The sequence below is a fragment of the Crocuta crocuta genome, unplaced genomic scaffold, assembly GCF_008692635.1.
Source record: "Crocuta crocuta isolate KB4526 unplaced genomic scaffold, BGI_CrCroc_1.0 scaffold429, whole genome shotgun sequence".
NCBI lineage: Eukaryota > Metazoa > Chordata > Mammalia > Carnivora > Hyaenidae > Crocuta > Crocuta crocuta.
In genome coordinates this window covers 852,380-864,095 of record NW_027527381.1, presented here as the reverse complement: position 1 = coordinate 864,095, position 11,716 = coordinate 852,380, and the positions used below count along the sequence as shown (strand labels likewise).

The following is an 11,716-nucleotide window of genomic DNA, read 5'->3' as shown; positions in this document are numbered from 1 at the left end:
CCAGGGTACAGGTTGTTTTCTTGTCTAAACAACCCACCAATCTTTTAGCTTCCCAGTACTCTGATTTGAAGTGTGGATGCAGTTTATAGAGAATTAACCCAATGAAAAGGTTTGGGAAACGATAAGCCCACTTTTTGGTGTTTTTATTTTTTCCCCAATTTTGGTAAATCAAGCACACTCTTGGTTTGTATTTTGTTTGCATGTTTCACTGACCATCATTTGAACATTTTAGTTTAGTGCTGTTTTCAAAGTCTTTGGGTTCATGACAGTGACTTTGAGGCTGCTGAATGAAAAAAAAAGAGGAAGAATTAAAATAAAGCAAAAGTATTTATTTGGGGTCTTAGAATTGCATACTGCGAAGCACAGATTTTGTCCCATTGAAAAGTAAATGCCAGGGGTCTATTAGCAAGTTCTGATGTTGCAGGATTTTTTACTTCAATTCCTCAGGTTCCTTGTCTCATGNATGGCCATATCATTCCTTTCAGGTTATACATTTTATGGTCTACTACTTGTTTTTAGTTAGGTCTTTTGTCAAATTCCTGAAGGAAACCTGAAGGGGAGTAAGTAGGGTCTGTTACAGTCTTAAAAGGAACCTTATGCCTGAGAGGTTTTGCAGTGGTCAGACGCTCCTGGGATTGTTCCAAAATATGTGTTTTCTCCCACCCTGGTTCTTCAGGTCCTAATTGTTTCCTCTCTGCCTATTTTATCCTACCTTTCCTTATCATACTAGAAGTATCAGGAAACTTATGCAAGTTGTTTTCCAAAAATTATGATTGGAAGATGTGATTGAATTTTATAACTTACTGGTTTTCTGAATGCATCATGTCAGTTACTAGGGAAATCTCTTTTTCAGAGTGCCCAGTTTCTATCAAGAATGCACATGCACCAGTCCTGTCTTCAGTCCTATGGCTTTGCCCAGTTCAATAGTCCAGTGTAGTTCCTGTTTCAAAAACAGAATAAAGTTGGGGCGTCTGGGTGGCTCAGTTGGCTAAGTGTCCGACGGCTCAGGTCATGATCACAAGGTTCGTGGGTTAGAGCCCCACGTCAGGCTCTGTGCTGATGGCTAGCTCAGAGTCTGGAGCCTGTTTCAGATTCTGTGTCTCCCTCTCTCCCTGACCCTCTCCTGCTCACGCTGTCTCTCTCTCTCAGAAATAAATAAATAAATAAACAAAAACAAAAACAGAATAAAGTTTTAGTCCTAAACTATAGTCTCTCATGTTCAGAGGTTTTATACAGGTTCACAAGGCAAAAGACAGAAGATAAGATAAAATAAATATAAGAAAAGAATATCAAAATTTTTAATTTTATTTTAAATGTAGATTGAAAAGTATGGATTCCCTTCTGACCTTACCCTCTCCCCTCGAGAAACCATCCAGCTTTATGATACCATGTTTCAGTTCTGGGAAAGCTGGCCCAGGGCCCAGGTAAGTAATAATTACACAATTAATCTGCATTAATTTTATTATAGTGGATGGTAACATTGCTGTTCAGGAAGATAAAGTCTCACCCTTTCTGGTCATGTGCATCTAATTTTTAAAAATCATCCATACATTCTCCAAAATAAAATTGCCCCTTCTCAGACATTCTTCTTCCTAATATTTTGTGTGTTACTTTAATGGAGGTACAGTGCCACTGAATTCCTGAAAATATTTCTTCTTTCAATTTCTGGGATGCTACAATACCATAGTTTCCTTTTACATCTTGGATTCATATTCCTTCATCTTCTCTCATTGTGCTCCCTTCTGTCTTTATACCCTAGTTGCTGTCTGTTTTTATCTTCAACCTGGTTTTGCTCTGCATTTGTTCTTTTGAAGAGTTTATCCGTTCTGTTAGGTTTATGTACTGGAAACTTTGGGGGAATAAAAAGACATTGAATAGTCTGTACTCTCAAGAAGCTTGTAGTTTTGTTAGTAAAATGCATAATTGAGAAACATCTTTGGATTTTCTTGCATGATTTTATTTAATTTTGTGGCATTTCTTTCCAAGGAGTTGGATCCAGAGAAATCCATTCATTTTAAGAATAAAATAGTCATTAAAAAGTTGGACGCTAGAAAATATGAAGAGAGCTTAAAGGCAGAATTCACCAGTTGGATTAAAAATGGCCATGCTGAGGAGGTAATTATCACATGTTTTTTGGCAAAACAGTATATTCCTTGTTTTTTTGAGTTGCCATGTTGTAATTACTACTACTACTACTACTACTACTACTACTACTACTACTACTATTGTTTTAGTCTTCAATTTCCATTTTAGGATTTTAAGTTGAACTGGAAGTCTAGTGACTCTGAGATAGAATAGAAATAGGAAAAGGAAATTGGTCTTTGTTTAATACTTTGTGCTTTCTAAAACACGTACCAGAAGGCCAGGAATTTCTGTTTGGTGTTATAATAGGTAAGAACAGAGGTGTCAACTGTCCACAGTCAGTGTTCTTCATGTCTTGACAGGAGAGAAATTGAAATCACATGTAGATGAGAAGATGTCTTTACTCCTTTGTCTTTTCCTGTCTTGGGATTTTTTTTAAGTTTGTTTATTTATTTTGAGAGAGTGAGAGAGTGGGGGAGGAGGAGAAAGACAGGGGGAGAATACCAAGCAGTCTCCATGCTGTCAAAACAGAGCCCGACGTGTGGCTTGATCTCACCAACAGTGAGATTATGACCTGAGCCAAAAATCAAGAACGGATGCTTACCTGACTGAACCACCCAGGCATCCCAATTGTAATTTTATTCTTTTATGATTTTTATTTCAACTTGTAGAAACTATTTTTATACTAAAACTTTAACTTGGGATCATATAAGTTTTGCATATTTATATTAAGTAAGTTGAAGATGGTCTTCATATTTTGAAGTTGGTTTTATTGTTACACATTGTGGTTTCTGATTCTGGGGAGTGACATATATTAGACTTTTCCCATGTGAGTTTTTTACATTACATTTTGACTTAGAACATCTCCCATTCAGAAACATAATTAACTTCCATTTCCTTCCATTTATTTTGTCACTTAAAAACATTCAAAATGTATTTGAAAGTGATTTTTATACATGACATAGAGAGAAACTGGTTTACCCTACCTTCAGTCATGGTGGGACTAGTATCATTTACTCAACAACCTCTTTCTGACTGGTTTGTGTCAACTTACTTAACTGTATGTTAAATTGCATATATGTGTGGATATATATATCGATATATCCATATCTCTCTATATATATTCTTCTTCTTGTTGGTGTTGTTTTTTTAGTGCATTCTAAAACCTTATAAAATTTATAAATTTTAAAATTTATAAAATTTTTATTTTATAATTATTTTGTTATTATATTTTATATTAAATAAGCACAGAAATGTAGATTAGACAACTATGAAAATATTTTAGCCGAAAGTAGTAATTCCTTTTTTTATTATGCAGCATTTAAAACTAATAAAATTTGTTATTCATTGCTACAGGCCAAAATGGTTCTGAGGAAACTTAGTCCTGATTCAGTTTTTAGTTCAGGAAACATGGTAAGAATGTTTCCACGGCTCGTTGAAAAGCTAAGGAAAATGGGAAAGTTACCGGCATTATTTTTTTTGTAAGTCATCTGATTTAATTTGCTTTTGTTTATAATTTATCAGGATTAGTCTTTTAAGTTGAGGAAAGTTATAAAATTCACTGTTTTAATAAGCTATTCATTACTGTTTTTGGTGCTCATTTGTTATCAAATGCATATTTAGCATCTTTCTAATTCAGTTCTTGAAATTTTTTTTTACTTGTGTCATTACAAATTGCCATCTTTAAATAATTTTCTACTCCATTTTTTTCTGATCTTTTAACTATAAACTATTATATTTTTATGTAGGTCTTATAAGTTTCCAGTAAATAATGAGGTTCTTTGCAAAATATCGAATGTTTACGCACACAAATATCCCACATACAATTAAAGTAGCCTTACTGTATGTTAACATCTTTATTCATGGGGTATTTTATTGTTTTTAATTTATAGTTATGAGAACTGTAACTTCGAGACACTACCAACTTGCTAAATTTTCATGCTGTAGCATGAAATAGCTTAAATTGAATGTACTCTTCCAGTTTTGCTGAAGTATAAGTTATACCAAAATATATTCATTAATTGGATAACATTCTGTATCCTAGATGGACTTTGATCACATAGTTTGGGATCAGAATAAAATGCTTTATTTGTTTTAGACAATTTCAGACTTCTTTAAGCCATGGAAGCTTTAAAGAGGCCACAGATGTAAGTGAATAAATGAATAAATAAATGTATAGTAAATAAGGCAACATAATCTTGCTTAAGTGGCAAAGTTTAATTAAACTTGTTTACACATAGACATATAGTAGTTAATCATTATTGGTGATATATATTTAAAATAATAATGATAATTAAATGTATGGTTGTGTTTGTAACTTTTGGAGATTATAGTATACTTGTTCCTTTTACCTTTATTATTGGGACAAGAAAAAAAAATTTTCAAACTACCAAGAAGTTACAGAGCTCATCTACTTTACTTTAGAGTGTGGCTACAGATTTCAGTTAGAAACAAACACAGTTCTGTGCATCTGGAATATTTCTGGAAGCCTAACTGTGAAATAGATATCCAAAAATAACTGTATTTATTGTTCATGTACACATACGTACTTAAAACAAAAAAAGTAAATATTTTCACCTAATATGTGAAGGGAGTCAAGAGTAAGAAACTTCCAGATATATAATAAGCTATGGAGATGTAATGTACAGCATAGCTACTATAGTTAATAATACTGTATTGCATATTTGAAGGTTGCTAAGAGATTAGTTCTTAAAAGTTCTTATCAGAAGTAAACAAATTCTGTGACTATGTATGGTAACAGATATTAACTAAACTTATTGTGATCATTTCATAGTATATGCAAATATTGAATCATTGTGTTATATACCTGAAATTAATATTATATTGTATGTTAATTGTACCGCAATTAAAAAATATAAAGAGCAGTGTACAATAGAAACCATAGCGTTTTGTGTACCTGTAAAAGCTTCTTTGGAACCTATGCCTAGGAGCACAATCATTATATTTTGTAGTATGGACAAACTAATGGGTTAAATGTAACATGACTTTTTTCTACTGTGGTTTCTTAGCTTATGTCCTGTCAGTAGTTTATGAGGGTCTCATTGTGACTTATCATCACAAGTTTGTGGGATTGGCTTTTCTAATTGTTGCCATTCTGATTATGTGAAAGCATGTCTTGCTACTGTTGTAATTTGCATTACTCTGATCAGCATTGACTTTGAGCGTTTTCTTCAAGTATGTAGTCTTTCAAGTTTTTGCTCATGTGCTATTAGAATAATTTTTCCTTTGGGTTTTGCAGCTTTCTTTTTCTGTTTTTCAGGAATCCTCATTAATTCTTTGTCAGTTACTAATTTGGCAATTATCTCCTCTGAGTCTATCACCTGCCCATTAACTTTGTCTATGCTATCTTTTGTTAAACATTTACATTTTATTTTGATTCATTAAAATCCATCAATGCTTAAAAAAAGGAAAATATTTCACAAAAACATCATAGTTTTAATTGTGCTTGAGGAATTGAATCTTGGCATATCTGTGGAATTTTGGGCTCTTTACAAAACCTACTATGAAAATTCTTGGTCTTATACAGTTTGATTTTACTCCTTAGTAGCTCCATATCAACAAATCAGGATACTTTAGGGCTCAGTCTATGCATCTAAGAGCTTTTCAGATAATAGTTGTACCTGTCAACCTCTCTAGTCTGGTTTCTAGAAAAAAGATGTCTGAAGCGTGTTCAGTGTTAATGACAATATCAGTGTGCTTAAAACATGCATTTAGTAGTCAGGCTCAGGTCTGGATCCTACCTCTGCTCTCAATTAGTATGGCACTTCTAAATAGCTACTTAATGACTTTGAGCCTTAGTATCCTCATTTGCAAAAGAAAGTGATAAAAATAGGGATGCAGAGAGTTGGGGTGAGAATTAAATACAAATAAATTATGAAAGTCCTAAGTGCAGCACTACACAGTATTATTAGCTGATGTCCAGTCTTGAGCACATTCATTCCAAATAGGTTATCAGAGAGATTTAAGAGGAAAAATTATTTCCAAGTGATGTAGATTTTTCACAATGAAGTACTGTGATGAAAAAGATGCCATTTCATACAGATGTACACCTAGATCAAGTAAGTTGCATTAATATAAAAGAGAAGCAACATGATTGCATAGTTAAGAACATGGACTTGGAGGCCAGACTCTGCCACACGCAAGCTGTGGAATCTTGGCAGATCACTTATGTATCCATTTTCTCATCTGTGAAATAGGGATAATGAGAGTGCTTTCCTCATAGGATGATTGTGAGTACAAAATGGGTTAATATATTTGAGACACTTAGAGTAGTGTCTGAAAATAAGCAGGTATAAGTGTTTACTAACCTTATTGTTTCATTGTTTACTATATACAATTTCCTGCCTTGTGGCATAGACTGCCATTTTTTAAATCCTTACTTCACCAGTATGCCAATTTATTTGCTTTTCAGTAGCTAACAAGATTTCCTCTCTTTAAAGACTTTAGAAAAGCTCTTTGCCTCACAATTTATATCTAGAAAGCTTTATTGTGTAGTCCCAACTTATGATTTGCTATAAGAAGCTGTGGTTAGTATAGTAATGAAGGCTATTGGTTACTCCCAGCCACAGCATTTTGCCAATAAATTATTGTGAGTTGATTAAAACTTCCATGAATGTTTCAGTCTTCTTATCAAAAGTCCTAGCTTCCAGACTCAGGGAAATGCATGTGATGTAAAGATAAGGAATTTTTTAAAATTTTACTTCCCCTAGAAACATATTTTTTTTCACATACCATGAAAATTTGGTTTTTTACCTATTTTCCTAGTTAATATATCAGGTCTGAAAGGGCCAAATGGTTACAACCTAGACTAAGTCTCTAGTATAAGTCTTACAGTAGCAGGAAGTCTGGACCACTGGGTCCCTGGGTATTTACATTTCAAAGGTATAAAGCCCAGACCCTGGAAACATCTCTGGATTGGAAAGGCCAGCAACATCTGAGATTTATCTGGTTTCTGGAAAAAGTAGCCACGATCCAGAAGGTTAGAGTGAGAGCCCAAGATTGTCTCCATTCCTGCCTAAGAGCAAATTTTTACTGTATGATCTCACTGTATATATAGAATCTAAAAAAACTGAACACATACAAACAGAGAGTAGATTGGTGGTTTCTGGGGACTCAGGAGGACACAGAGGTGAGAGAAATGAAGAGATGTTGGTCATAGGGTACAAACTGTTATAATATGATTAAGTTCTGGGGATCTAATGTACACCATGGTGACTATAGCTAACAATACTGTATTGTATACTTTAGAGTGCCTAAAAGAGTAGATCTTAAATCTTCTCACCACTCTAACACACAAAAGATAACTATGTGAAATAATGGGTGTATTAACTAACCTTATTGTGGTAATTACTTTGTGATATCCATTTGTATCAAATCATCATGTTGAACATCTTAAACTTATACGATGTTACATGTCAATTATATTTCAATAAAACTGGAAGAAAAAACAAAGAAAAATAAAGGAGTCTCTAAAATTCACAAAAGATTTGTGAAATCTGAATTTATATATATTTACATAATGCTAAGGGCCTTTGATTCTGCTAAAAGGCAGATCTAAAGACTAGTGGAATTCATGGTAGATGGAAATATGATTTGAATCTTGATATGATATTGTTTTCAAGGCAAGGGGTCTTTTCATTTGTTTGTAGATTCCGCTTAGGAGATGTAGAAGGGAGGGCTTTAAGTGTGAGAACTTTCCTGGAGCTAAAGCAAGAGGAAAAAAGGCCTCCCAAAGCTGATAAAGAATTCCATGACTTGACTAACAAACTTCGAAAAGTTACAAAATCCATCGAGAAACAAAAGGCAATGTAAGTATTTAACTAAAAAATTAGTGGTTAAAAGATTAAAATACTTCACAAGTCCAGTCAGAAACATACTTTGAATGTGCGACAAAGAAGTTCTAATTATTGCTTGGACATAATTGTAAATCGGACGAAGATAAGTGACCATGATATTTATATACATATTCCTCAGTTGCATAGATGAGTCTCGTTTAGGACTTCAGAGAGGTGGGACCACAGCCTATGAATATAGGTAGTTTATGTGCCTGGTATAATCATCTCTCAGACTAAGCATATGCGACTCCAACTCTCAGTTCTTAGGACAAAATTAACACACGTTGTCTTGGTTCACAACATGGAGGTGTCAATGATTTACCATCACAGTCACATAGGTGAACATAGAATGAATTTTAGAATGGATTCAAATGCCAATTTTATGCTTGGTAGACCTTTTTTTTAAAATTTATTAAGGTTTATTCATTTTTCAGAGACAGAGAGAGACAGAGCATGAGGGGGGAAGGGACAGAGAGAGAGAAGGAGACACAGAGTCTGAAGCAGGCTCCAGGCTCTGAGCTGTCAGCACAGAGCTTGACGTGAGGCTCAAACTCACAGATTGTGAGATCATGACCTTGGGCTGAAGTTGGGTGCTTAACTGACTGAGCCAACCAGTTGCCCTGGTAGAAATTTAATTTTGACTACTCTTTCTTGTTCTCATATATTATCTTGACAACTCTAGGTCCAAGATTCTCTCCCTATTATTCTCTTCATTTTAGTTGCTGCCTGGTTTAGATGCTTATTATGTCTTCCTTGAATGATTGCAGTCTTCTTTTTAGACTCCAGAACCTTAGAGTTCACTCCTCTCCAGTATAGCTAACAATGGCTCTTGTTAACCCTCAAATTGATTAAATTATTCCAAGTTCAATATTCTTTCTTCCTTGCTTAGGTGATAAAGTCTAAATTTTTTGGCTGTTGTTGGTATGCCAACAGGTTTTAGGTTTTGCCCTAACTTTTCCAGTTTTACTTCCTACCACTCACCTCCAACAATATTCTGTATTTTTGGTTCTCCTTCCATGACCTGTTCTTCTACCTCTGTGTTTTTCCATGATCTGACTTGTCTACCTAAGTGTACTCCTTTCTGATTGCCCCCAGAGCTTACACTCATAATTTTGCTATCTCTTCTCTGAATCTTACCCTAACTCCCTAGTTGATTCAGTACTCTATTTTCTGTGTTCTTACTACACTTTTAATATTTAGTAGATCAATTATTATAATAGTATATTACAGTTATTTTCACTTGTCTTTTTCCTATTATAATTAGTAGTAGTAGACAACTTTTCTTCAGGGCACTCAGAGCCATCATTTCAAATTGGATTAGTGACCAACAATTCACACTATGAAAATATAGAGAATGTTTTAAAACTTTGTTCAGTACTATCATTATGTGGAGAGTGAGAAGGGGCCCTGCCTTGGGCCTTGTGTTTTGGAGAGTACTACTCTGGTCCTCCTCTATTTGCATCTATTCCAATAATATTAGGAGTCAGTGGATCTTAGGAGGCTTGGCCACCTGAAGCTCATTCTCTCCCTTTTAAATTCCACATTGTTATGGATATTTGTTAAGGTAGGAGGAGAGAATATATTTTATTTGATAGCTAGTTACCTTGATTTAAAACTTATAAGTAGTTAAATCACAATATGTGGGCCTCTGTTAGTACTCTGTCTCATGCTCTGCAAACATTAGGGCCAGTGCTTTCTATAGTTATATCCTTGAGTTAAGGGTCATGTTAGTTGGAAGTGAGAACTCTTAGTGATGGGATACACGTGAGCTCACCTTCTCATATCTGGAGTTGTCTTATAGTCGCAGTTCAGAGGAAAACTGAAAACAACAGAAGAAAGGATAAGTGACCTGGGTATCTGTAAAAGGCTGTTACTTTGAGAGGTAATGGATAATACAGTCTGTTGCAGCCATGTCTTAGGCAAGATTCCCTAGTGATGCACTCTGAAATGAGGATATCTGTGTAAGTGATTTATTGAAAGGTTGAGCTCGTGAGGACCTGTAAGAAAGTGAAGGAAGCAGAAAAAGGGAAAGTGAAGAAAACATGCATAGATCTGGGTTTTGCTGCAACATTGCCTGAAACTGGTCCAACAGGGAGATCTGAGAGCAACACAAAGTTGGCCTGATTTGGGTCAAGGTGTCTGATTTTTGTACTTCGGGGAAATATAATTACTGGCTATGGGCAACTTTCTCACTCCAAGGAGAGGTTGTAACCTCATAGACATTTCCAGGAAGCTCTTGTCAGTTGAGAACAATTCTCCAGGGAACCGTGTAACTGAAATCCCTTCCTTAGCAACCAAACTCAGAGTGCTTATAGCCTCTACCACAAGAAAGGAAGGAGAATGGCCTGAAATTGGCAATGTGGAGCAAGGGGGATACCTGTGTTACCTCCAAGCCTAGTGTAATGAAAGGTGAGAAAGAGAAAATGATCACCAGTTTAGCAAGGAGAATCAAGGTCATCTGGGGAGAACAGAAGGTAAGGGAACATTCAGGGAAAATATGGATACACAGAGAAATTTTTTGCTAAGGGATTGCAAGGCCCAGAGGCTAATGAGAAAGTGCCTTAGAGGAGGAAGTTTGAGTCACAATAGTACAGATGTATATAGGAGTGAATGTCTGGGTGATGAGGGGGTCTGGGAAGTCTTGGGCTCACTATGGTATGCAACTCTGACTATTCATTGCTTCAAATTTATTTTTATGCACAGAGAAGAGAAAAGCCAGAGAAATCCCAGAAAAATGGATCAAAGGCTAATAAATGAAGCTGAACATAATAATCTACTCAGAACTTTAGAGAAGAACATGGAAATCCCTCAGGACTGTACCTATGCTAATCAAAAAGCGATAGACGAAGAGGTCAGCTCTTAGAATGAAAGACTCCTCCAGGAAATGATTTCACTCATCAGCTGCTATTTCTCAGTTATAGACAGTGTTGAATGTAATAACTAAGTGCAATCTCTACTAGAATAGAAATCTCTGTGTGTAACCTTCCAGTTACACATAACTCTTGAGGACTCTGCAGAGAATGTCTAAAAAGGATAAGATCAGGATTTATAGATTGTCTCTTGTTTGTTAACAATTAACCTCTGAGAATATCTGCCTATTATTATTTTATCTTTCACAGAAAGGCTTATTCGCAGCCCGAATTCTAGACTTCAATCCCACATGCTTCATTTGAATATTTGGGTACATATGGTTCAATACTCTTTAGATAATGCACACAGACTTTGTCAAAATCAGAAGCTTTCTGTATTCTAGTTAAAACATACCACCAAAAAGACATTGATATATCTAAAAGTGGTATATCATTTTTTCCTTAAAACTTTTTTTAATGCAAATAATTCATGCTTAAGGTAAATGAATCTGAAAATACAAATTGGTATAACAATAAAAGCAATGTCATCAGTCAGAAGTAATCACATACCTTGCAGATGAACCTTTCATTTGTGAGTATACACATGCGCACATGCACACACACACACACATACACACACACACACACACACACACACACACACAGTTCTTTTTGTTGTTGTTGTTGATTTATTTATTTTTAGAGAGACAGAGACAGGGTGAGTGGGGAGGGGCAGAGAGAGGGGGAGACAGAGAATCCCAAGCAGGCTCTGCACTGTCAGTGCAGAGCCCAACATGGAACTTGAACCCATGAAACCATGAGATTATGACCTGAGCCAAAACCAAAAGTTAGATGTTTAACCAACTGAGCCACCCAGGTGTCCCCACACAGAGTTCGATTATATCCATTTTTTTTGGTAAACTTCATAGT

At 35.3% G+C, this 11,716-nt stretch overlaps 1 protein-coding gene across 1 annotated transcript in view; it reads left to right on the top strand.

Moving 5' to 3' along the window:
* Positions 1–11,716, top strand: part of LOC144238404 (putative ATP-dependent RNA helicase DDX60) — a 100,775-nt gene that overhangs the window by 54,642 nt on the left and 34,417 nt on the right. Inside the window, exons 23-27 of the mRNA XM_077772231.1 lie at positions 1,320–1,424; positions 1,987–2,115; positions 3,439–3,563; positions 7,752–7,910; positions 10,641–10,788. Of these exons, the coding sequence (XP_077628357.1) occupies positions 1,320–1,424; positions 1,987–2,115; positions 3,439–3,563; positions 7,752–7,910; positions 10,641–10,788 (666 nt within the window). The remainder of the gene's footprint in view (positions 1–1,319; positions 1,425–1,986; positions 2,116–3,438; positions 3,564–7,751; positions 7,911–10,640; positions 10,789–11,716) is intronic.